At 36.9% G+C, this 24,678-nt stretch overlaps 1 protein-coding gene across 5 annotated transcripts in view; it reads right to left on the reverse strand.

The window, feature by feature from the left end:
• Window positions 1-11,184, reverse strand: part of OSBPL6 (oxysterol binding protein like 6) — a 46,941-nt gene extending 35,757 nt beyond the window's left edge. For all 5 annotated transcript variants that reach the window (XM_053982912.1, XM_053982913.1, XM_053982911.1 and 2 more), the window contains exon 1: window positions 11,083-11,184. In XM_053982912.1, the coding sequence (XP_053838887.1) occupies window positions 11,083-11,184 (102 nt within the window). The remainder of the gene's footprint in view (window positions 1-11,082) is intronic.
• Window positions 11,185-24,678: the final 13,494 nt, after the last annotated feature.

Below are 24,678 nucleotides of genomic sequence, written 5' to 3' on the forward strand. Positions count from 1 at the left end.
ATCTCTTTGGCATAAAATAAAACTACTTCATTTCCAGGACATATAGCACAATGACAAACTTGCAGTTGCAATTACCCTCTGAGAAGCATATGTTTTTCTCAGCTGAAAATGCCAATTAAGTTTTGTTCACAATTAAGCGTCTTTACATTGACTGAAGAAGAGATTACCCAGGTACCAGCAGCAGCAGAAACAATCAGGAAATATCAAAGTACATATAAATGGCAGTGTAAATATTATGGTTTATATAAATTATTAAGTACATAAAGAACCGTAGCCAAACTAAATGCAAATAAACACAGCTATTCATTTACATGCATATATACAACACAGACCCAATCTTGCTGCAGAGCAACACACAGACCTTCATTGTTCTCTTTCAAGTTGCAACTGTAAATGAGAATAGGAAAACATGGGGAGTGTCTCTGTTTTCAGCGGAGATTAATAAGCATCCCTACCACCATGCAACAATAATCAGCATTTATTTTCAGTTACTTTTAATTAAATTTTACAGTGAAGAATGTGGAAATGCAACAGTGTTATGTTACTCCAGGGCCAACCAGCAAAAAGCTTTGTCATTTATGCTTGAAAAACTGCTTTTTCAAAGGAAGTTCAACCTACTTATTTAATCCAGTGTATTTTACCAGTCAGATGATGAAAAAAAAAGTGTATATATGTACCACAAGCGTCTATGTTACATATCAAATAATTTAATAAACTAACTTGAGCTGAGAACCACAAAGTTCCTAATGATAATGATAAGCTTTCTCACCAAGTAAAGGAAATGCTACTTATGTATACAGCATGACATTTTAACAATGTACAAAAGAACCTAAATCTGTTCCTCCAAGGAAGATTAAAATGTCTCATCTCATAATCAGGATGATTCCCAACTTTCTTGCCAGTTTTGTCTGGCAGGCAGGAATCCATCCATCCCGAGATGGAACAATGCCCAACACAGATGTTCTGAAGGTCTCATATGTAGCAGCTGGTGCAGTTTGTTGTTACATAACTGCAATTTCATTTTGCACAACATTTAGAGAGGAGTAGCCCAACAGCCCTTAGCTTGCCAGATTTCCAGTGACATTTTCAATTACATGATTTTAAGTCAGGAAGGTTTTGTGCCTTTTTGTTTTTTAATTAGCCTTCAGCCATAACAGTTCCACTTCAGTTGAGAAATACATTATTAGCCAGCAGCACTTTAATGAATGCTGACTTATTCAACTATTTGTTTGAAAATAAGAAAATGAACACCTTCTAAGTAAAATTGCCTTCTTTACATTCCTTACTTCCAGGAATGTTGGCTTGTTGTCTATAGATGTTTGCTTTTCAATTCTCTTTACTCAATAACACTGATACAAGGCCATTTCTTTAGACTTGTGACATGTCTCTAGCATAAAACTAAGAGGCCTTACTTGGTGCAAAATGTTTTCCATTAAAACATGTTATTTTTCTGCAAAATTACAGCTAGAAATCACACAATTGCTTGACATTTTGAAAAGCAGCTAATTTTACAGTGCAAGAGTTTAGTTATTCAGAATCAAAGAAATAAAAATTATTTAAATCTTGACATTATTGTCAAGGGGTTTTTTCTATTGTAACATGAAAAACAGAGTTGGGAAAGAAGCACTAAAAAAAAGCTGATAAGAAGGAATAAAGAGGCATGTCAACAATGTTTCTGGGGTTTATTCATAATCAAACCAAAAAACAAATAATAATCCATTAAACTAGGCACATCAATCAACATGGTACTCTTATTCTTCTCATCCCAAAAATACAGACAGGTAAAATCAACGTTGGCATTGCTACATTCCAGATTCCCCTCATATTTCAGGATCACCACACTATAGCTGGTTTCTCTTGGAGGAAAACACCAGCACTAGCAAATTTTGTGTGCTCTTGAAAACTAATTTAACATAATTCCAAGTTTAACTCAAATTACGGTGTAATTCCATTGCAAAATCTTCATCCTAACGACAATTCTTCATCTTTCTGACTATCCACACATACATTACCGAGGTGGCACACATTTGCCTCAAAATACCCCTAGCAAGCCAACATACTGGGAACACAAATGTTTGTTCCACCCTGCATTTTTTTCCTTTCTTCCCCCAAAGACATGAGGGAGAAGGAAATTCATGGAGAAAATAAAATAGCATTATGATGTTGCATCATATTTTCATCTTCTGTGGAAGGCAAGAATGGAAAACAGATTTTACAATATCCTTCCATCTATCTTGCCAACTTCTTTTCTCACTTTGGAGTTTAATGACTCATACAGCTCGTTATCCTTGTTTTGGCTGGGACAGAGTTCATTTTCTTCCAAGTAGCTGGTACAGTGCTGTATTTTGGATTTCTTATGAGAACAACATTAAAGGCACAGTGATGTTTTGGCTGTTGCTGAGTAGCTCTTACCCTAAATCAAGGACTTTCCGGTTTCTCCTCCGTTTCTGGTAGAGGCCAGTGAGGAGGTGTATGAGGAGCTGAGAGGGGCATGGCCAGGACATGGACCTGGACTGGTCCAAGGGATATTCCACACCACAGGACACCAAGGACAGTGTATAAACTGGGGGAGTTGGACATGAGAGAACAATCCCTGCTGGGGGATGGGCTGGGCCTTGGCCTGCAGGTGGTGAGCCATTGTACCGGGCATCACATACCTTTCTTGGGGTTTATTTCTTTCTCTCTTTCTTGTTCTTTCTTTCCCTTACAATCATTATTATATTTTATTTCAATTATTAAACTGTTCTTATTTCAACTCTGAGGTTTTCCCTTTTCTTTCCTCTGCTTCTCCTCCCCATTCCACTGGTAGGGTTGGTCTCCATCAGAGACCAAGAGGCGAAGACCCTAATTTAACTTTACTGAATCTGACTTCCCATTAAAAGAAAAGACATTCAACTGTTTTCACAGGAAAGGCAAGGAAAGAAAACCAATGCTGAGCAAGTAGAGACAGTAAATCCAGTGAATGACAAGTCTGACACTCATGCCTCCCCCTTCTGCTTTGCTGCTTAACAGAATGAATTATATTTAATGCAAAGACATCTCTATAATTTATAATTTATTAATTTCCAAGAAAAATACAAACTAATGAGGATTGACATTGGACACAGACTCTCTGTAGTTCAGAAATGTGCACAACATGTGGTCAACAGTTAATTAATGAAAAAGATCTGGTGGATCATTTTGCTTGTTCACAGCATTCTAGCAATCTCCAACACCCATAACAATGGGGCCTAGGCATACACTGTCCTTCAACAGCAATTCAAAATAGAGCTTTTCTGTCTGGGTTTCTTGTGTTGTTTTTTCAATCCAAAGTACTAGTGCATCTTTTATTATTTGCTAGTCACTGGAATTCTTCTTGCAACCTAACAAAACTGTATTCTTACTTGAATTCCATTTAGTATGAAGTGCAATGTTTAATCACTTTCTTTCAATTAAAACCACACTATTTTCTGGTTATCTGAAACACAACAGAAGTAGTAAGGTAGACATAGATTTGACTGCATACATGCCAATTTTTACTACCTTCTAAACAAGCCGTGATACATGCCGAATTAATCTGCAATATTATTTGCAAAGGGATTAACCTTGAAACTTGCTTTTCTCTTAGGCAGCTTCTTAGCCAGCTCTGGCTTTCCTCCTGTTAATGTTGGAAGAAAGACAGATTCTTCAATATAATTGTGAGAGAAGAGTCAGTGCAAAGCAAAACAACCATATCTCATCAATGTATATGTCCTTTCTATCTTCTAGCACAGTTTTTAAATTTTTATAAAGCAGTCATGGTCCTATTCTTATCCTCAGTCTCCTCTATTGGCACTGCTCCATTGCTGTTTTCAGCAATCTCAGCATCAACTAAGTGACAAAGGAATTTAGCAATACTTTGTGAATAGCACACAGTTAACATTTTTTTTTCTTCTTGTAAGACATGTTCATCTTGTACAGAAATGTACTTAAGAGCAACTTTTTCTCTTTGTAACCTTTTTACTGAAAGACAAGTATATATAAGATGCAGTTCTGTAGCATATGAATAATACCTAGGTATGTAAGCCTACTTCTTTCCTGGGATATGCAAAGTAAACCCTTCTTGTGTAACAGAAATGTCAAGGATTTGTTAGCTCAGGAGCTCTCTGTCAGCCCTTTCCAGAACTCCAGCTTTGGATTGTACTTCATGCCAATGCTTTTAGGCTCTGGCAGCAAGGAAGCCTTTGCTTTACAAGGTACTTTTTGACAAATTCTGAAGACAAATAAGCTCTTGCTCTCATGAAGAGCTTCTTGGAGGGAATCATTAGCACAAGTGGATAAAGCAGAAAAGAGCTAGCTATCATTGTACCAGCAACCTTTCTTTTGCCAGAACAATGGTTTGGAACAACTGCCAAGTCACAACCCGAGTGTTAATGACAATCTTCTCCCTTTGCACTTATCTTAAGATAGCACAAACAGATAAATTTACAGTGCCTGACAGAGAGAATTCAAATTTTAGCTAATGATACAAAGCTTTTATTATGATTATTGAATGATCACAATTAAAAGGCCGGATATTTTGTTAAATAGGCTACGAGTTAATTTTAATGATGCTGATAGGGTTTAAAAGAAAAAAGGGAGGAAAATAAAATTACATACACAAAAGAAAATGATGTGTTAGGTTTTTTTACAAATGAAAACATTATAGACATGAACGGGAGTCAATGTTAACACAAATGATAAATGAAAAAGCTGGACCTCACTTTAAAAAGTGCATAGGTTCAGAAGAAGAAAGACCTTTCTTCCTGTGACTCTCTTTCACTTCTTTCTGTAAGCCACCTACTTATCCTTCCTCAATAGCCTTTAAACTTCAATTTACACAGTATAAAAATATAGGAGATAAAAAAAAGAGAAGCTGAAAAATTTTTAATCCATTTTTTTTTTACATGAAATATTATTCTACTACAGGAAAAATGTTTTTATGTAATCACTTCATTTTCAATTTCAGGGTAAAGTATTTAATACAAACAGGAACACAGAATGTCAAAACAGCAAATAGCATTACTAAGGCACAGTTATCTGTCTAATAAATTTGTATATTTTGCATGTGGATAATCCTGATCAGACATTACTGTCTGGAAAACAGAAGCCTCCACATCATACCTGCCATCACCCTCCCTCTTCACCCTTGTGCTTTTCCTCACCACTGAAGAAATTAAAATAAAATCATGCTTCTCTTTCTTCTCCCCCATTTGTTTCCCAGAAATCCCAAATGACACTTCAGAAGAGTTGCACTTTTTCCTTATAGATTTGTGTGTGTGTGTTGCACTTTGAGTTTTTGTATTCTGAAGGAAAGTGAGACATGCTTATGTAGGACATGTATGCATGAGGGAAAAAAATGAGACAAGAGGAATGCAAAAGTGACCGTGTTCTGAAAACACCACCTTAAATTATCTGTCATAATTTGCATGGGTAATTAAGCTTTTATGAGAGCAATTTCCCTGGTTTTGTAATAGAAGATAGCTACAGGGACCATTTCTAATCAAACTGACATATTTTTAAAAAATAAATCTTTCTTCATAGCCCACATCTGAACTTCAGCATTCTCCATGCAACCTGTAAAAACTCGTAGCGGTAACTGAGATAGCAGTGTTTATGGAGCTCAGAGAACATGTACACACAGCCCCCTGGGACAGCCTGGTATGAATGCTATCACTGCCTCTCCTTGACTGCTCCAGACCATTTTATTTCTTCAAAGCTTTAAGGCCAAGTCTTTCTTATGAAGAGGCAGCATCTCCATCTATTAATCTCCAGGTCTGTGCTCTGGATCTTGTCTCTACACCACTAGGGTATCACCAAGGGCAGGAGCAGTCATGATCCAAGCACGGACTGCAGAGGCCCATCCTGTGCACATGGACAGATGTACTTCTTCTGTTTGCTGTCTATCTCTTGCGTAAATTCTAGGCAGAAAGACAGGCACAACATGAAGGACATCTGCTGTGTGCCTGCAGGCTAGCTTCACACACACACACAGCCAGCCTGATGCACCCAGGTGTACTGGGATGCTGGGCACGTGCTGCTGCCAGTGTACACCAGCAGCCTTCCCACAAGGATTCCCAGCACTGCAGAATGTCTCATACTTTCAATGCACCCACCAGCATCAGTACTTGGGGGTTTGCCTCACACCTGGAATCAAGCTGTACCTACTCCCTCCCAGTCTCACTTGCAGGGGTTCCCATCCCATCCCCAGACAAACCTGTAGTCCAGAGAGCTTCACTTTGTAAATTTAGCCAGCTTCTGATTGTGTCTAGTGTAGATGTTCACTCTCCAATCTTATCACTTAAATTCTAAAAATCTTACTGGTCTGAAACTTTTGATTTCATTTTTTAAAAGTGCTGTGGCATTGAACCTAAGATAACATTCACATGAGTATTATACAGCTTGAAAAGTTATATTGCTTCAGACATTTTGTCAGATGCTGAAGTAAGACCCACTACCTTCTAAAGCTAAGGAAAATTTTCACACTCTATCAAGGGCACAAGAAAAAAAATGATGTAGAGTAGCAGCAACTAATCAATTTAAAGAATAATTGCATGTTTTTGTTAACAATTTTGCCATTTCATTCTTTGGCTCGCTCAGAACATTTGCTTGCTCCAGTGAGTTGTTGCCTTTAGAGTACTCAACACTTCCTGCTCTAATCCTGCTTCAATAGTTTTATGCAAAGAGAGTTAATTAGGAAAGCGAGCAAAAGAGAATTACATCACTGTAACAACAGTACTTGGCATTTAATAGCCTCTTTAGTTTGAAACTCTCATAAAGATTAATAATTATTATTAAAATAATTCTCACAAACTACTGCAAAATAAAAAGGCTTCTAAAAGTCTATGCTTTGCTAAAGAGCAAAGCTAGGACTATGGCTGCATGTTCTCAGGTCTGTACTATGTCTAACAGACTGTCCAACCTTGCCTTTCTTTTTTTGAAGTCACAGAGAGACAGGAACAAGTGGAATTTACAGGTAACCAACAAGAATATTTTTCCCAGAAGTCACATCAGGCTGACAGCCAGGAGCAACCATGTAGGCTGCTACCCATTTTCAGAATTAAAAGGTAAATAAACATGCTCAGACACCTCTTGCACATGGAATACATTAGGTTATGTCACATTGCAATCTTGTACGAGCAGCACTGTCTAAGCATCTCCAAAATGGTGATACCCACCTTAGGAAATACCACTTGCAGGAGACCACTTGGACAATTAAAATACAGTGGTTGCAAAAAGCTAAGTAGGCATTTTCCAGTGCAGACCTTTAGGCAATACCAGAGTCTTGGAATCACGCTCTGCATTTAAATTTCATGGCTAGGTAAACATTTTCAGCCCAAGCTCAGTCCTTTGTGAATCCCTTGTGTACACCCCTTCTATTAGTCAATACTGCTTGTGCAGAAGGGAAAAAAAACCTCAACCCAAAACAAACAACAAGCCGTATTAAAACCTGAAAAGCAGATCTCTGCTCTGGCAAATCTTTTTTCCTCTTCCTTTAAAGCCCCCACCTTTCACTCTTTACATATGGCTAAAAGACAACAGACATTTGAAATATGAAAGCTCTCCAGGTAGAGAGGTGACAACACAAGGCTAAATGCAATAGTACTAAAAGCTTTTCTTCTTTTGAGATTCATATAGGGAAAGAACCAAGGATTTGTTGAAAAAGCAAACTGGTAAAGAAAAACACAAAAAGAGTGAGAGAATGTTGATCTCCCCCATAAAAGACCAAAAGGAAAATTAAGACATTAGAAGAGAACTCACACTTAAAATACAAAACATTGCTATATCCATTTTTACATCATGTATTAGCTAGCCTTTAGGTGGTAAAAATTCAAAATCTCCCCTTTGTTCAGTTTCAACATTATTGCTCTACTTGTGTATGGAGAGTTTAGTAGCCTGAGGTCAGGCTCCAATTTGCCAAACTGCACATTATTAACCCTATGATGTATTTATTTCTTTCTTCTCAGCACAATATTACAACCACATGTTGCAGAGAATATCTAATGTATTACAGTCTGCCTTATGAGCTGCATACTTAATCAAGAAATAAAATACAGAATATTCATAAAGAACTTATGCCCAAAAAACTGAATAAACAAGATATGATTTTATCATATTCAGCTGTACTTCTAAGAGTTGTTAGGTTTCCTCCATTTTGCTCTGCAGCAGTATATAGCCAGAGTTTTCAGAGTTTCCTAAGGGATGAAACACAAGAATCTACCTTGTCAGTATGGCCCACAAAAAAGGCTATCAGAATTTAGCTTTTTATGCTACCTTTTGCACGAAGACTCTTATTGACAGTGTGACAGGTTTCATGCTCTGCAACAGTTCCACAGTAGGAAAAACTGTTGCTTCTCCCTTCTGAAGTATTCCTTATCATGGGTACCACAACTGCCTTGCCATCCTGTCCAACTCAGGGGTTAAACAAAATGGGTTCTTTCTGGGTCTTCTACTGTCTAATCATCCAAATTAAACACACTTTAATGAAAATGAGTAAGAAAAATCTGAAACTGGTTTTTTAGTTATTGTTGGCTTCATTAGTCTATTAATTTATATATTAGTCATGGAGCCTGCAAATTGGCAATGTCAAAGCTTTTGCTGACTGCTAATTCTCTTATGTGATGTATATTGTACAAATAAAAAAGATACATTAAAGTGCCAGCAATATATACAGCACGACATTTTCCACTCTCCCTAAAATGATTTATCATAGTCATGTTCACACTCATTCAGCCTCCTGTACCACAATTTATAGGGAAATTGTTCCATAATTGCTGGTATGACTTTGACAAGAATTATATGATGAGAAGGTTTCAATCATTAACCATCTAGAAATATCCAGTGTTATCCTCACATGTGACAATAAAAGCTTCATTGGCACTTCATCCAGTCACATCACTTTTCATATTCATTTATATTACCAATTTAGGAAGGGTGCTTTTTCACTGGCTGCTCTGAAGAGTCCAAGGAGGCATCAAGACAGAATTTTAAAGCCTTTTCAAAGTAAAATCCAACAGCCCCTGAACCAAAATTCCCTACCTCCTAGCTATCTTTGTGTTTGGGCAAAAGCCAATGAAAACCAAAACATATAAAAATAATACTACAAGCAAGGAAAGAAATTAAAATACAGTTGCTACAGTGGATGGTGGGATGAAATGTATGTTTTACTGCATCTGCATGCAGAGAGGAAGTGTGCATGCTCCTTTCCCTGGGTACAGCACCACTGCAGTTCATGCTGCATTGCATGCTGCAGCTCCGTTTCTTTCTGCAGAAGAAATTGCTCACCCATTCCTTCTCCTGCTTTAACACTGAAAGAACTGAGGCAAAAAAACAAACACCTCGGAGTAGCCCTTCCAGCCCACATTTACATGCCTAAGTACTCATTAAGCATCATCACATTTTATGGGATCCTCTGGATGCATCACACCATCAACCTTTATAGCATTATTTTAAAATCATGCTTCACGTTTCTGTGATCAAATATGGACTTAAAGTTAAGCACCCGTTTCATTCTGATGGCAGGTATACCTTGCTCTGTACCGTTGCTAGGGTAACAGATGTGGTAGCCATTAGATTTATGGTAAAATGTATTCCCAGGAGGTTTTTGGTTTTTTTTGTTTTGTTTTGTTTGGTTTTGGTTTTGTTTTGTTTTTTTTGTTTTGTTTTGTTTTTTTATTCCTAGTTGCATGGTTGTGTCAAATTAATTACAAAGAAAACTCAAAGAATATGCTCTTAGCTGAGACCAGCAGCTCCTGTAAGTCTTACATTTACCTTCTTCAGGCTTAAATGTAGGAGATAAAACACACAGATGCTTTAAACAAATTATATCAAAATTCTTGCTCCAGATGGAACTAATGAAAAATTAAAAGGTTATATCCTAACCAAGACTTAATTAACTAACTACAGCTATCCAAAGTCCAGTACACTGTGAAAGGGAAAATATTTATCACCTGTGAGAAAATACTTTTTGGATCTACTTAAGCAATCAAAATTATTTAAAAATTCCATTCATATTTCCTGCCTGTTATTGAGCATACATCAGAATTCTTCTCCTGATTTAACATTTAAAAAGTACCTTGTGGTGAGACTATTTACATTCAAACCAGTAAATTTTAGAGTTTTCATTAAAAACTCTTGGGTTTCAAAATTTTCTTAAGAGTTAAGGGAAGAAACTTCCTCAGCAGCAGCTGAGAAAATAGTATCAGAACTGCCATACAAGTAGCTGGGAAAATATTCCTAAGCCAATGATTTTTATTTGAATTTTTTAAAATTACTTGCCTCTTTTTCATGGACCACAGTTTTAAAATACGATCCTGTTCTAAACCAATTTTTCTATATCAACCTTTGTATTTGTAAAATATATGTGTAAGAACTTTTCTGAAATCTAGTAGAGAGCTTTGATATTTTCTGAAGTGCTCCCACTGATATTATGGCCACACTGTACACCCAGCCCTCAAAAAAACCCCACAGGAAAGCTCAAGTTGTCTTGAGGGGAATTAATACAGTCTTCATCTCAAAGAGATCCTGGATAATTACATCCACACAAACAAGAGTCTCTTTAAAATGGAAGCCTAACATAACCGGATTAGTACTCTATGAGGTAGTACAATCAGTGTTAATTTGTAGTGAAACAAATAATGTTTAAAACATTAGGTGCTTACAGAAAGGATAAGCAATATGGTATTTAAATTGAATTACCACTTTCAAAAACAATAATGTATCTCTGTTGTTGGATTTACAAAAAGAGGTATTCACAGATGACACAAAACTACTTTAGGCAACTGTAGGCTCATGCTGCCAAAGAAACCACTTCCCAAAAGAATCCAGGGCATGTTTCCTACGTGTCCATGAGATTATGTACTTCCTGTTCCAGTGCTGTACACAGTGCCCATGTTGCTTCTAAATCTTTTTCAAGCCACTTTAGGAAGTGGAAAAAGTAAATTCAAAAAAATCAACAATTTTTGGCTGTAGTGCTATCATCCAATGCTGTAAGCAAGCAAATCTAGAGCTAACAAGAACAGCCACATTACAGGAATAAATCTATCATCCCACCAGATGGTACCAACAACTAGAGTATTTCCTTACCTGCCTCCTGTCTCTCTGAGACGATGAGGAGGAGGAGGCACTTCTATGTGATGGAGTGGATGTTTTGTGAGCTGGAGATATACTCTTCTCCTCTGAACTCATCTTTGCAGCAAACTTGTATTAATGATCTTGTGCTCTTATCACTCATGGACAAAAAGGCAGGGGATAGTCTTCTGCATCCTTCTGTTTCACAGTTTATGGACAGCCAAAGAGGAAGTCAGTCTCAGCTAAACTCCACCTTAATAAAGAAAAATGTGGGAGAAAGAGTGAATGCACATACTCTCGCTCCAAAGTAGCTCTGCAGCAAAGAAATCTGTTGACTATTTAATACAACACATCTCCCAGTCTTTTACTCCCCTTCCCAACAACTACCCAGCACAAATACAAATGCATTGTTCTGCATTCTCACAGACGATTAAAGTGGTATTGTTTAAAAAAACCCTAAGGAAAGGCTTAAGCAATTTACAGTAATTCTCAGGCAAAGTATAAAAACCCTTGATAAGGGGGTATTATCCTGCATAATATCATTACATTATCAAGTAACTCCTCAGGCCTTCCCTTCCCTGTAGCACAGATACCACTGAACACCCCATTATAAACAGTACCTTGTAAAAATCCTGCAGTTAGATCAAGAACTCTGCAAGTATTTTAAAAAGCAGGTGCCTCTCTCAAAGGTGGTACCCTCACCTGCAATATCAAAGGCTTCACTGAGGCAGGGGGGTAATTTGGCTGCTGGCCAGGGCTCACCACCCCAGTGCAGGGGGTGTTCCCTTTTCTGTTTACTCAGCCACTGCTAGGTACGCTGCTGCTTTACAAATAGCAGGAAATTTCTCTCACTACTCTCCACCAAAACCTTTAATTTCCACCCACAAACAGAAAAACAGATACTTAGAGCAGCACAGAGGATATTTGTGTCAATAAATAGTCAAACACTACCTGTCAAACCCTATCAAAATGCTGCAAGTACATCATGACAGTTCAGGAATGGAGCTACACTTCACGTTTAACAGATCACCATGATCTTGCTTCAGCTGACTGATACAGAGTCTGATCTTCCATTAACCTTGGATAAAATTGTTCCCTGAATGAGATGTTAGCTTCAGGCAGATGACATATCTTCTCCACTGCCCTCCTAATTTTGAAATAGTGCCCTTCCACATTCACTGTGCTGACAGCACACCAAGGGTCAGCACAGCACAGCTAGCTGCAGATGGGTGTGGAGAAAGGTGCTGTCCTGCATCATGTTAAATCAGATCAGGGCAAACATACATTAATACTCAGACATGACTGCACACTCAAGAAATGATGCCATATTGAAGACAAAACTCTAGCTTCTCCAAACTACAACAGATAACCATGGAAGAATATCATCCTGAGCCCATATACTCACACAGAGGCAGCTAAATAATTATTTACATAGTGCCACCAGCTTCTGAATACTGCATCCTAAGAAAAATGCTCCTGCTGGAGCCAAGATCTGTGATTACTCAAAACCTTTTCTGCTTGCTATACTAAGGGAGAGTGGAATGACTTCAGTTTATTAGTTACCAGTACTTTTGCAGTATGAATATCATCCATATCTTATGAATGAGCTTCAATCTCCATCAAGGAGACTCCCATAGAATTACAAACCCACATATTACACACAGAGGCCACACAGCATCCCAGTGAGTGGGAGGACATGGCTGTTCCATCAGCAAAGGCTGCCCACCTTCCCTGAACATCTTGGCAGATTCTATATTCTTTTCAGGATGACAAGTTCCTGCTAGAAGAAGCCTAACAAGATTGGTTATGCTGGAGCTGCCAAAGCCAGCTACAAGAAGACTAGTGGTTGCAGGAAGAAAGAAACAAGCTGCACAGCACATTTGTTTCAGAACTTCAGAGAGAAAACCTAATGAAGACGAACCCAAAGAAAGGCTTTTCCTTTTATCCTAGCATACCAGGGGACTGCTGGTCTAGTTTAGCAGCATTTTCATATCCTACAAATGCATCAGGGAAATCTTAGTCAAAGAGGTGTACCAACAGGGATATCTCAAGGTCTATGCAATTTTCATTTAAATCAAAAATGAAATTACAAAAATCAGAACAAAAATATCATCCTAGTTCACAGAGCTGTGCAGAACACTTGAGTTATTTGATAGGAAATCTGCAGTCACAAGGTCACTGAATATTTTTTTAGCAGAGTAGCCTTCAGGCAAATAAAAATCAAGCCCTTTTTAAAACATCTGATCTTCACTCAAGTTGACTCAAGTGGAAAAATTTATATTTAGTAATAGCACAGAAGGACAATGGTCTGGCACTTCAAGGGTGTTCTGAAGGATCTCGGAAGCAGTAGATGCTGTTGTAAGAAGCAACCACAATGCTAACAAGCAATACACAAGAAAAACTCTTCTGTAAATAGCTGCCAAGTTTGGGATTCTGTCAAGTATGGACTTTTTCTTTTGAAAGGTATTAAATAAAAGTAGTGGCGTACACCTGAGCCAAGCTCCACAATGGTTCTGCTGTGCTCTCCAAGCACTAAGAGCTGAACCTAACCAGCAACTTGTTCAAACCACACTGACTTGTGACCACAGCAAAACAAAAAACCCCAAAAATACTGAACCACCCCCCTTCACAAACAGAAGAAAAGAAGCAAACATTTCTTCTTGCCCTATTTCACAGCAAATATAAGTTCAATACTAAACCAATATTACTTATACATAGAAATTTCTGATTAATAAACAGTGCAGTTCAGGGTTAAAAGTCAAAAAAGACAACTGGAATATTTGAGAAAACATTACTTGTAAGCGCAGCAAAGAAAAAAAAGTTATGCAAATTAGCAAGAGTTAGAAGAGAGCTCTTTCTTATTGTTCTTGAACACTGAATTTGGATTCTTTCTATATTGCTAAGGGTATATCTTCCAATTTTTGCTTAAAATTTGAGCAATAGATCTTTTTTAGAGCATGTTAGAAGGAATAAATCTAGCGGAACTGACATAAAGAGACACCAGTCTCTCTGCAACTATGATTGAAGCAAACAAATAGGAATCTAATTTTTGGCCAACAAATTGAACTTACCAAAATGAAAATTATGCTTTTGAAACACTTTTAACAGGCTTTTTCCATCAGTCACTGGCAATTTTGCTATTGATTTCAATGGGAACAGAATCAAGTTATATACCATGGTAGTATGTTTCTAGAGAGTAATAGAAAATCTAAAAACACATACAAAAACTATGATGATGGGTTTTGGATGGGTGGGGATGACCTCCTGGTAATCATGCATTTGTTCTGATACTGTTTCCTGACAAATATAAGGCAAATTTTATTATCCCTTTACTTCACAGCAAATGTATCCTCTACATGGAAGTACTTTAATCAATTTCATCAGAAATCAATTGGAAAAAAAATAATGACATAGGCAAGGATAACAGCATTGACTGTTGGTTATTAATTACTGTATATCCAAGTAGTATCAACTTGTAGGCTGCATTTTGCACACACCAATTAAATCACCCATGAGTTGCTCAGAACCACCTGTCAGTTCAGCACCATGACTGGATTCAGCCCAGAAAATGTGACAGGGCATTGGCCTGCTTGAAAGTTGCTTTGCCATGAGTTCCCAAGGAAGGGGATTCATTCATTGCTTCTAGTGCACAAGAAGAGACAGATGGCCTAGAATGCAAAAATCAGACACTGAAGAGAGATTTTGGCCATTCAGAAGTTTCAGTGGCCCGGCTGGGAATTTTGTCCTTAACTTCTTTTTATTGGCATCTCAACTATTTTGAATTTAAAACATGATAATTATCTACTGGTTGTGCAGTACATTGTTTTTTAAGTTCTTTACTTATTTTTTATGTTAGGTGATGCATAGAGAAAAGTAATATGCCCAAAGTCATGGAGAGAGCAAGTCTCATGAGCAAAACATGCAGTGAGACCTTTTAACTCTGATGCATACGGAAAAATACCCTGCGCCATGATTTTAACATACTCCAGATGAGACAAACACCTATACCTAATTCTATTCATAAAGGAGCACAAAATTACCATATAGGAACGACAAAAAGAAATTATTTCATATACTGCAGGTTCTTTATTGTACACTTAAGAAATTATTTATACTTTCTTAAATATCTGGAATTGAATATCTCTTCTATAACTAGGAGCTGTTCTACCACTTTCTTGCACTTTATCCCTACTATATTTATTTTTTAAGCTAGAATTGAAGTCAAGGTATGGTTTTCTCAATGTTTTTTGTGCTGGATCTCAATTGTTACAACTTGTCTGGGCCTGGGGAGCTACAGATTCCCCATTCTTCATCCTTTCTCTACTTCAACTAAGATTTGAATAGTTTTTTCCTATACAGTTATTTTTATCTCATTTATTCTCAGTTCATTAGTGGTGTGGTTTGAGACTTTCCCCCCATACCCTCCACTAAACAGATTCAAAAAAGATTTCATTCTTCATTTCTTTTCTGTTCTCAAAGGGTTACTGTCTTTTTCTGTCTAAAAAAACAAAGGAAAATGACACTTCATTTTTCATATCAGAAACCACTAATTTTTACACTAGAGAAATTTTGCTTACCCAGAAGTCCTGCTGTCTATCATATGAAACAAAATTATTTCAAATGCATTAAAATAAATGACCAATCCACTACTGAGCTGTGGAGTGTGATTATTTTTATATTAATACTACTAAATAGCTTGAAAGACAAGGAAGCGCTGAGACCTATTTAGTGATTTCTCATTGCCTTTTGTCTTGAGTTACAATGCTTGATGTACATCTTTTAAAAGAATTTCCTGGAATTTTGTATATTGAACTGCTCAGTAGTGTCAAAATACTGAAGGAGACACTGAATATCCATGTAAAAATACATTACTCTTCATTTTCTTCAATAAACGAACTACATTATATATGAGGTTGCACAGATTGTCATTATTTGAAATTTCATTTTAAAATTGAGTATTTTTTTTTTTGCTACTTGTTAAAATTTAAAAAACAAAAAGGAGAGAGGGGGTAATGAAATGGAGAAAGGTTATTTTTGCTGGGGAGAAAAAAAAAAAAAATTGGAATCACATGAGACAGTGCACCAGGGAGTAAACTGGGCAAAACACAAGCTGTATAAGCTGCACAAAATAATTGGTTGACACAGAGCAGAAAAGCAGCATGTGGAATTGAATATAAGCAAATTAAAGGTAGGAATATTTGGCTGTCATGCTTTACAAGCCACTGCTGTATGGCAAGTCCACTGACACTGAATAGGAAATCTCTGTCCTGTCCTATAATCTAAAAATGTTCTACCAAGCCTGGGTAACTGCATCAACTACAGGTTTGTGAAAAAGCTATTAGCAGAAATGATGAAAAAGTACAGATACGTAAATTGTATAAATCCAGAGTTATGAATAAATGCATGTCATATAAAAGATAAATTAAAGTTTTCAATCAGTAACTCAAAATGAAGTCTGGACTCAAATAACAGACTGCTGTGATTAATGTTATGTTGCTTCTCACTCTGATTGAGTCTTTTCTGCAAGAGTGCCCAGAATACTTCAGTGTTTAATATCTCTTGTGGTATTGGAGTAATTTGAGAAGACAATTTAGAGCGCAGAGATCAATCTTTAGACATAAATGAAACAAAAGTATGCAACTGTCACTGGCATTCATTCAAGGAAAACATTCAAACTGATCAGGGGCTGCTTTTCACTTGGGAAGGAAGAGGTTTTCTGTGGTGCTGTGTAACACAGTCATTCAATATTCAAGCACTCACTGAAGGCCAACCTTTGTTCTCATATAATGACCAATATGCAACTGCCTCTTTCCCTCTTCACTGCTGACCTTCCATGCAGGAAAATCATAACCAGCTTTTGTTACAGTACATGAATGTTGCAAACACAAAAATATAATGGAAATAAAATTCTCAATGCTGTAGCAATGATTTGATGATTTAACAGACCACTTGTGGGAAATAAGAGTTTGTTGTTTTTCTTTTTTAACAAACAAGAGAACCAATCCCTTTACAGACACTCTTTGAGAATCAGTCACATTACTTTAGCAAAGTATTAACTTTTTAAGAAAAGGTTTTCATCAATTCATTTCAAGTTTTGTTTGCAGACCTCTGAGCAGTGGATTTTAAATCACTGATTAAAAGATAGTAAAACAACACTTGATCTAAGGGAGCCACTCATGATTTATTTTGAGGTCCAATATTTATAAGTTGGAATAAATGAGGTACTACAGGAAAAATGGGAAATTTAGATAGCACTAAATGATTTTTAAGGTAGAAGATATTAGAATTCATATGACTGTATTACCATTGCTCTTCTCAGGTATTCTTATGAACTACTGAATCCTACTGAAGGTTTGGATAACAAACATACATGTCTATTCTCAGGCATTCATACCAACATTGGCATATGCAAAGTCTCAATCTGATATTATATACAGCAATGCATACAGTGCCCAAATACTGTCATAAATCATTCTCTATACCTTATTCAAGAGGCTCTAGATCCTGCTTGTTAGCTAGGAAATGAGTCGCAATGCAGCACTACCCTGGAAAGAACTCCAATACAGACCAAACTGCTGCACTTAGCACAATTTGCAATTTCCATGATCACAGAATCATTTACGTTGGAAAATATCTTTAAGATCATGTCTAAAAACCTTTAACCTCATGCAATGCTACAGGCTGGGAAATAAGCATCTGGAAAGTCCAGTGGAAAAGGAGCTGGGGGTCAACAGAACATAAGGCAGTGTGTGCCCAGGTGGCCAAGAAGGCCAGAGGCATCCTGGCCTCGATCAGGCCAGCAGGACCAGGGCTGTGATTGACCCCTGTACGCAGCACTGGTAAGGCCACACCTCAAATCCTATGTGCAGTTCTGGGTCCCTCACTAAAAGAAGGACATTGAGGCTAGAAAGCAGCAGAGTCACCATCCCTGAAGGTATTTAAAAGACATGTAGCTGCAGTACTTGGTGACATGGTTTAGGTGGTGAACTTGGCAGTACTGTGTTTTCATTCTATGATCTAACATGTGTTTTCAAAATGTAATGATGGAAATGGCAAATTATGGTGACCAAACAGTCAGCAGCTGTGCTGATGATCTGCCTGAGACCACGGTGTTGATCAGCAGCACCTCTGCTGCAGGCTTATCAAGGCACATGCTCAACCTTTCTCCTACAGCCCCCTCACTGCTGGGCTTCAGCAGAGCTCTGCTATCTCAAGCTTGCTTACAAGGCTTGCTGTGTGGTTAGATGTGGGCACTCATCTCCTTCACCTCATTGATTACTCTGTTTGCTAATTTAGCTCAATATATAACTAGACATACACAGTAGCAACGCAATCACTAAACTCAACTGATAAAAACCCAGGGGTTTTAATGTCTTATTTAATATGATGACAGACAAGAACAGCACTTAGCTATTTTACACATGCAGTTTCCTGCAAACTCTTTCAAGACTAAATAGTTAATTGGCTAAGACACAATGTTTATGTCAATAAGAGCAAAGTCTAAAGTATCATTATTTTTAATTAGGATACCACTTCTCTTGACTGATTGATATTCAGTAATGCAGTGAAAGTAATGGAATAAAGAAAGTTTTTCATAGATGTCATGTTTTACAGCCCTACATTTCACAACCTCCCCTGACAAGCATTTGTTGGAAGAATTATCAAGGAAATTAAAATAAATTAACATGGTGTTTCCCAAAAGAGCAACCAAGTGTATTAAATGCAGTGTTTTTAAAAAGTCCTTAGGCTTTGTTTTGGTGCTCAGGTTAAGGGGTGGTTTTGATTTTGTGGTTTTAGGGTGTTTTGGTTTGTTTGCTTTTTGAGGGGGGCAGTGTGCAGGTGAGAAAATCTTGTAGGTTTTTAGCTTTTATTGTCTACTTCTGTATGTAATCCTACATCATACAGAGCATTCTACAGGAGACTGCTGTACCAGCAAACATTGAGATACTCTTATTTCATGTCATCCTTAACAGAATGTTGTGTGCCCCAACACTTGGTATAATTTCTTTAACTCTAAGTTATCATTTTTTCCCTCAGTGGCTAGTCCAAGCATGTCTCAATAATATAAAGGCTATAACAATATTAAGAAAATTACTTGCATGGGCACGTATCTCTGTATCTCACACAATTGTGACAGACTTCATCAAATAGACGGATGAGGTCAAAAAACAGATAATCAGATTCAGACAAGAAGAGGACAGCACAACATCTGTCTTTTCTATTTTCTGCTTGCCTACACGATTAAGCAGGGTTTCCTGCCCTTCCAGAGGCCCTGAAGCATTCATAGCAATTAGTGGAGTCCCAGTATGTCCAAACCTCCTGTTTAGATGATTTCAAATTAATGGCAGTATTAGATGATTTTAATTTCAAAATAAACCCTCAACCCATTTGCAGCCTCTGAGGAGTGCCTCAGCAGCTGATGTGATCCCAGGATTTTCATGAGGAAATCTTTGTTGTTCCCTGTTCCTCAGGCTGTTACAGTAATGGAGGACTATTGATCTGTATGGCACAGAAATGTTTTGCATAGTACAGAGTCAGCATTATCAGCCTCTGTCACATGCATTTGGAACAGACTGCTGAGAGCAGAGGGCTCAGTGGTACACAGATTCACAAATATATAAACACAAATGTGCAATCTATGCCAGTTAAACATTAAACAGGAAAAACTAACTGATGGACGTTATCATCCTTTCTAGGATGATCCTAACCTAAATCTAGGACATATTAAAAAAAAATAGAAAACCAAAGAAAAAGAACGCAGTACATGCTATAATATCCCTTTTTTAAACTGAAAATATTGATGGGGAATTTTCCATTTCCATCCAGTATTTCTCAGAGAATTTCTCAATTAAAGGAAAAAAAAAAAAAAAGCCAAAATTTTTAACCAAAACTGAGGAAGTGCTTTAAAGAATTTTCATGCATCCTGCTTTTTTTTTTCTATTAGAAAAACCCTCACAATTTTCAACAAACTCTTAAAAACTAAAAATCAGAAACCCTTTTTTTCCTTATTTTACTAATTTTTTTTTTCTTTACCACTCAGCAACTTGAACAAAAGAAAAATAGATTAGAACCCTCAAGACACTCTAGCAGCTTTTTAATAAAACCTCAACTGAGAGAAACAAAGAAATTAATTTCCCTTCTAAAAGAGGTATAAAATATTTTCACAAAAATTGTATTAATCTTTCAGAGCATAGGAGGCTGAAAGTTTCTTGTGACCCTTGAAATCCACATTGTCTGGCTGCATTTTACTGCCCTTCATTTATTAAGTTATCTCTTGCTTCTCTGCATGTTTTATTTCCACCACCACAAAATCATTATATTTTTGCTACATGTTTCAAAACTACCAAGTAAAATTTTGATTCACAGCAAATTAAGAGCTTCCTATTTTACTGATATTGAACATTATCATCAAATGTTTGTAGGAAGGATGTAAAAAAAAATCAGTGTTTTCTCAATATAAATGCAATGTTTTAATGGGAACAAATAAATGGCTAGAATTGATGGATTTTGATCAGGTCACGGAGACCACAGAGGAGACACAAAACCAGCAGATTAGTCAGAGCTTCACCAGCCAAGGTTTTTGGGGTGTAATATGGAAGGTCACATCCAGGATCAAAAAACAGAATGCAGTTTTTATTCCTAGAAGTAATTAGCTTGACGAATAATAAGGAGATCACAGCTGCACAGGATAATATAGTTAATGGCTTATAGGTAATCTGGGAAATATTGAGAAGGAATAGGGAGGTTGTACTGCCTCTGTGACTGCTACTAAATCACTGCATCCAGTTCTGCTGTCAGCATTTCAAAGGCATTCACAAATAGGTTCAAGAGAGAACCATCAGCATGACCACAAGATTAAAAAACATCGCTACTAATAAAAGATTTATAGAGGTCAATCTATTTAGTTTGTCAAATAGAAGATTGAAGTGTCACTGGATGACAATCTATGGCCCACTGTATGGGGGGGAAGGAATTTATTGTTAGAATTCTTCTCAAAGGTATAGCAAAATCTAAGCAGGGAAATAAGAGCGATAAATATAAGTTGGTTAGAAAGAAAGCACAGATTTATAATAGTGAAGATAATTAATACTGATAAAATACACTGAGGATTACAGTATGTATTTGTGTAGAAGTATGAGAAGACATTTTCAGATTCAGACTGGAATTTCAAGTTCCAGGGTTTTTTTTAATGCATTCAAAGCTCAGTCATCACTGCTGATTTGGAAGAAGAAATTCATTCTGGGCAGCCTAATGATCCATTTCATGGCAAGAGTTCAGGTTAGACTGTAATGCAGCCTCTCCCCTCCTGCAATTGAAACCAACCAACCAAGAAAAAAAACAAAGCAACACAGAAAAAGAGAGATGAAACAAAAGGAATTCTTTTTTTTTTTCTTAATTCTACCTCTGGTGCAGCCCAATTATTTTTCCACTTAAGGTTTTCCAATTTTATTCTCATCTGTCACTAGGCATTTATTAAGTCTGATCTTTTGCATAGAACAATGTAAAATGTTCTTCAAGTGTAGAGAAGGATAGATTCTGATCACTGTTAATATTTGTTTTTCTTACTGACACACATGTTTAAAACCTAACTTTCCACGGAAGACCAGGAGCACATAATAAAGTAATTCTTTTTATCTCATTACTACAGAAATTTCTCTGCACCTCACTCAGAGATCTTTTCATTAGAAAGTCAGAAAAGAAAAACAGACAATTACTGCTCATGGCAAAAAAAACAAAACAAAAAAACAAAATCAAAAAAAAAAAAACAACAACAACAAACAAAAAAAAAAAAAAAAAAAAAAAAAAAAAAAAAAAAACACCAAAAATGTCTTGAGCATTTAACAAATCCATTAGGAATCACAGACATGGCTGAAAAGAGCCTGAGATGGAATAATCACTTTTGAAGTTCCTGAGTTTAAGACAGGTTGACTGAAATTAAACTGAAAATAAAAACAGGCAGCTGCTCAAAAGTAGTTTCCTGACAGAGTGAATCAGTGACCAAAAAAAACCCCACAACAACAACAAAAAATCCCTTTTCTGCTAATGCCCAGCTGGTTATCCCTTGACTCTCTTCCATGAGGGAAACACATAAGATTTCCTATCCTCATACCAAGTCCAGCACGCATTAATTGCTAGATATGCTTAATTCTTCCTACCTTTGGAATACTAATGAATCAAGATTCAGCTTCACTGACCAAAACCACAGTGTACTCAAAAGTAACATTTATTTTTCATAGAAGAAACTCTCTACTTCTAACACTGCTAATAATCTCAGCTGAAATTTCACCACACTGAAATGCCTTTGCCTGTGCACAAAGCATGATCTAATATGAGGACAGCAATGGCCTAAGGCACCTGGTACAGAAGGAAATATCTGAGTAGTTCTAGAATATTCTCATCATTGAAAAGCTGCATGTTTTTCATCAGTCATTGATTTTCCAAACATATTAAAGACAGAAAATGACTGCTAATATGTATTGATTTTTATGCATACACAGATTATAAAACCAAAATAGAATATTGGAGTCATATAATATAAAAAAGACCAAAGGAATTTTCCAGCTTAGGTCTTGTTTGAAATAAACCATATAACATAGCAAATCATCCAGGCCAATGCAAAAGCTTTCAGTGCTGTAAAGTGACCACAAATCCAAAAAATTCTTGCAAAAATTAACTTTCCTGCATTATTAAGGATATGCAAATTATTTCTCCTTTAAATATGTCTAAACTCAAGTCTTAGCCAAGAGTCTTTGTCAAACTTTTGCTTACTACACAGAAGAGCTCTCTACAAATGAAAAATTTGCTAGTGCACAAATACACTGTTTTTACGACACTTCAGTCACCTAACTTCAGTTTTCTCAGGTTTCTAAAAGATTTTTAATAAGCTTGATTAAGTTTAAAGAAAAACTGGCATAACTGAAGAATTGACAAATATTTTATAGTCAGATGTGCAGAAAGGCTTGTATTTAGCAAATTAAGAGGAGGGGTGAAAGCTTGCTTGAGCCCAGTGGTAACTCCCGTAGTTCCCAGAGCAGTCCTTGTTTATACAATCTAGACATCAGCATGATGATTAATCATATTGGACACGGTAGCAAACATGGTGTGCTTCAACAGGATATTGGACAAAAAGTACAAAACTCTTTGGCCACAATTAACAGTTACACATCCATAAATTAGCAAACATGCCAACTGGCAAACAACCATCCTTCCCTCCTAACATCAAACACTGCTATTCTCTTTGAGCATTACTCTATATTTACACTTCCCCAGAATTTGGGACAGGGCACATCATGTTGGTGGCTTATAGAAAGCACCAGGGTTAGTAATGCCCTGCTGAAAACCCTGTTTCACCTGTCTAAACACAACTTGCCTTTTAACACTTCAGTAAGTGATTGATGATCATTATTGCATGACCTGCTGGATTAGCATCACTTGCAAGACATGAAGTTAGATTTCCTATGCTAGACACATAACAAACCACAATATATACAACAGCAACCAAGAATAAGACTGAGACACTCAGATGGAGCTACACAGTCTGAAATAGGGTGTATAAAGCTCAGTCAACCAGTTGAGAAATAGACTAATTTTACACAGGCCAGAGAAGAGGACTGTTCTGTGCTAATGATCAACGTTCACACCTGCCAGCCTCAATAGGTGCTTGTGAGATATTTGGTGCTTAAGAACCTCTGCATCTCCCAAGTGCCTTATAAATAACCTGTGATAACCAGCACTAAAGATTTGTAGGGATAACAGAGCAGTAGAAACACAAATCCCTAACATGCCACTATATATTATTAACATCTTAACTTTTTACAAAAAATTCTTTTTTCCCCGACTCTTCTTATCTTGCATCACCCCAGATTCTCACAATTACTCTGTGTTCTGCAAACCCATCCCCACCAAGGATCAACCTCTCTGCCCCCACTCCAGCAGTTTACATTCTTCCTCATCCTGCAATCATGAAGCACAAACTACCTCCCTACCAACCCAGTTATTCCTTTACATCGGATGACCGTGCCAGGTCCCCCTTCCTCTTTCTTTGTTCATGTCGTTCAATAATTGCACACAATCATAATCCTTTGAATTTATCTTTCCATTTCTAACCCAAGCTCTATAAATGCCCCACTTTTTAAAGTCACAGAGCACAGCCTAGAAGCCCAGCTCACAGCAAAAAATTATTTAGAAAAATTTTTAAACATTTTCTGCATTTGCAAAAACCTGCTCTTCATGGGAGATGCCATGACTGCAGATTCTAACGATAAGAAAAAAAAAATAAACAAAGAGAATCTAAAATTAGGATTTAAAGACCAAATGACTGCACCCTGCCACTTTGCAATAACTGGTCTTTCTCTCTCTAGGGCTGAGATATGAGGAAGTTTTTCTTCATCTAAACAAAAAATTAATGGTATAACAGCAAGCAAAAGATGTCATATTTTAACACAATTAAACCTGTGGCACACTATCACTTTATCACAAACTATTTGTAATTTTCTTTGCAAAATAGTTTGTATTCAGTTATGCCAGCAACTTCAGCACTTACTCTGAGTCAGCTGTACTTCACAAAAGCATTTTAAGGAGTATAATTTTAGCATGGAGTCAGGCCAGCTA

The sequence above is a fragment of the Vidua macroura genome, chromosome 7 (assembly GCF_024509145.1).
Source record: "Vidua macroura isolate BioBank_ID:100142 chromosome 7, ASM2450914v1, whole genome shotgun sequence".
NCBI classification, from domain to species: Eukaryota; Metazoa; Chordata; class Aves; order Passeriformes; family Viduidae; genus Vidua; species Vidua macroura.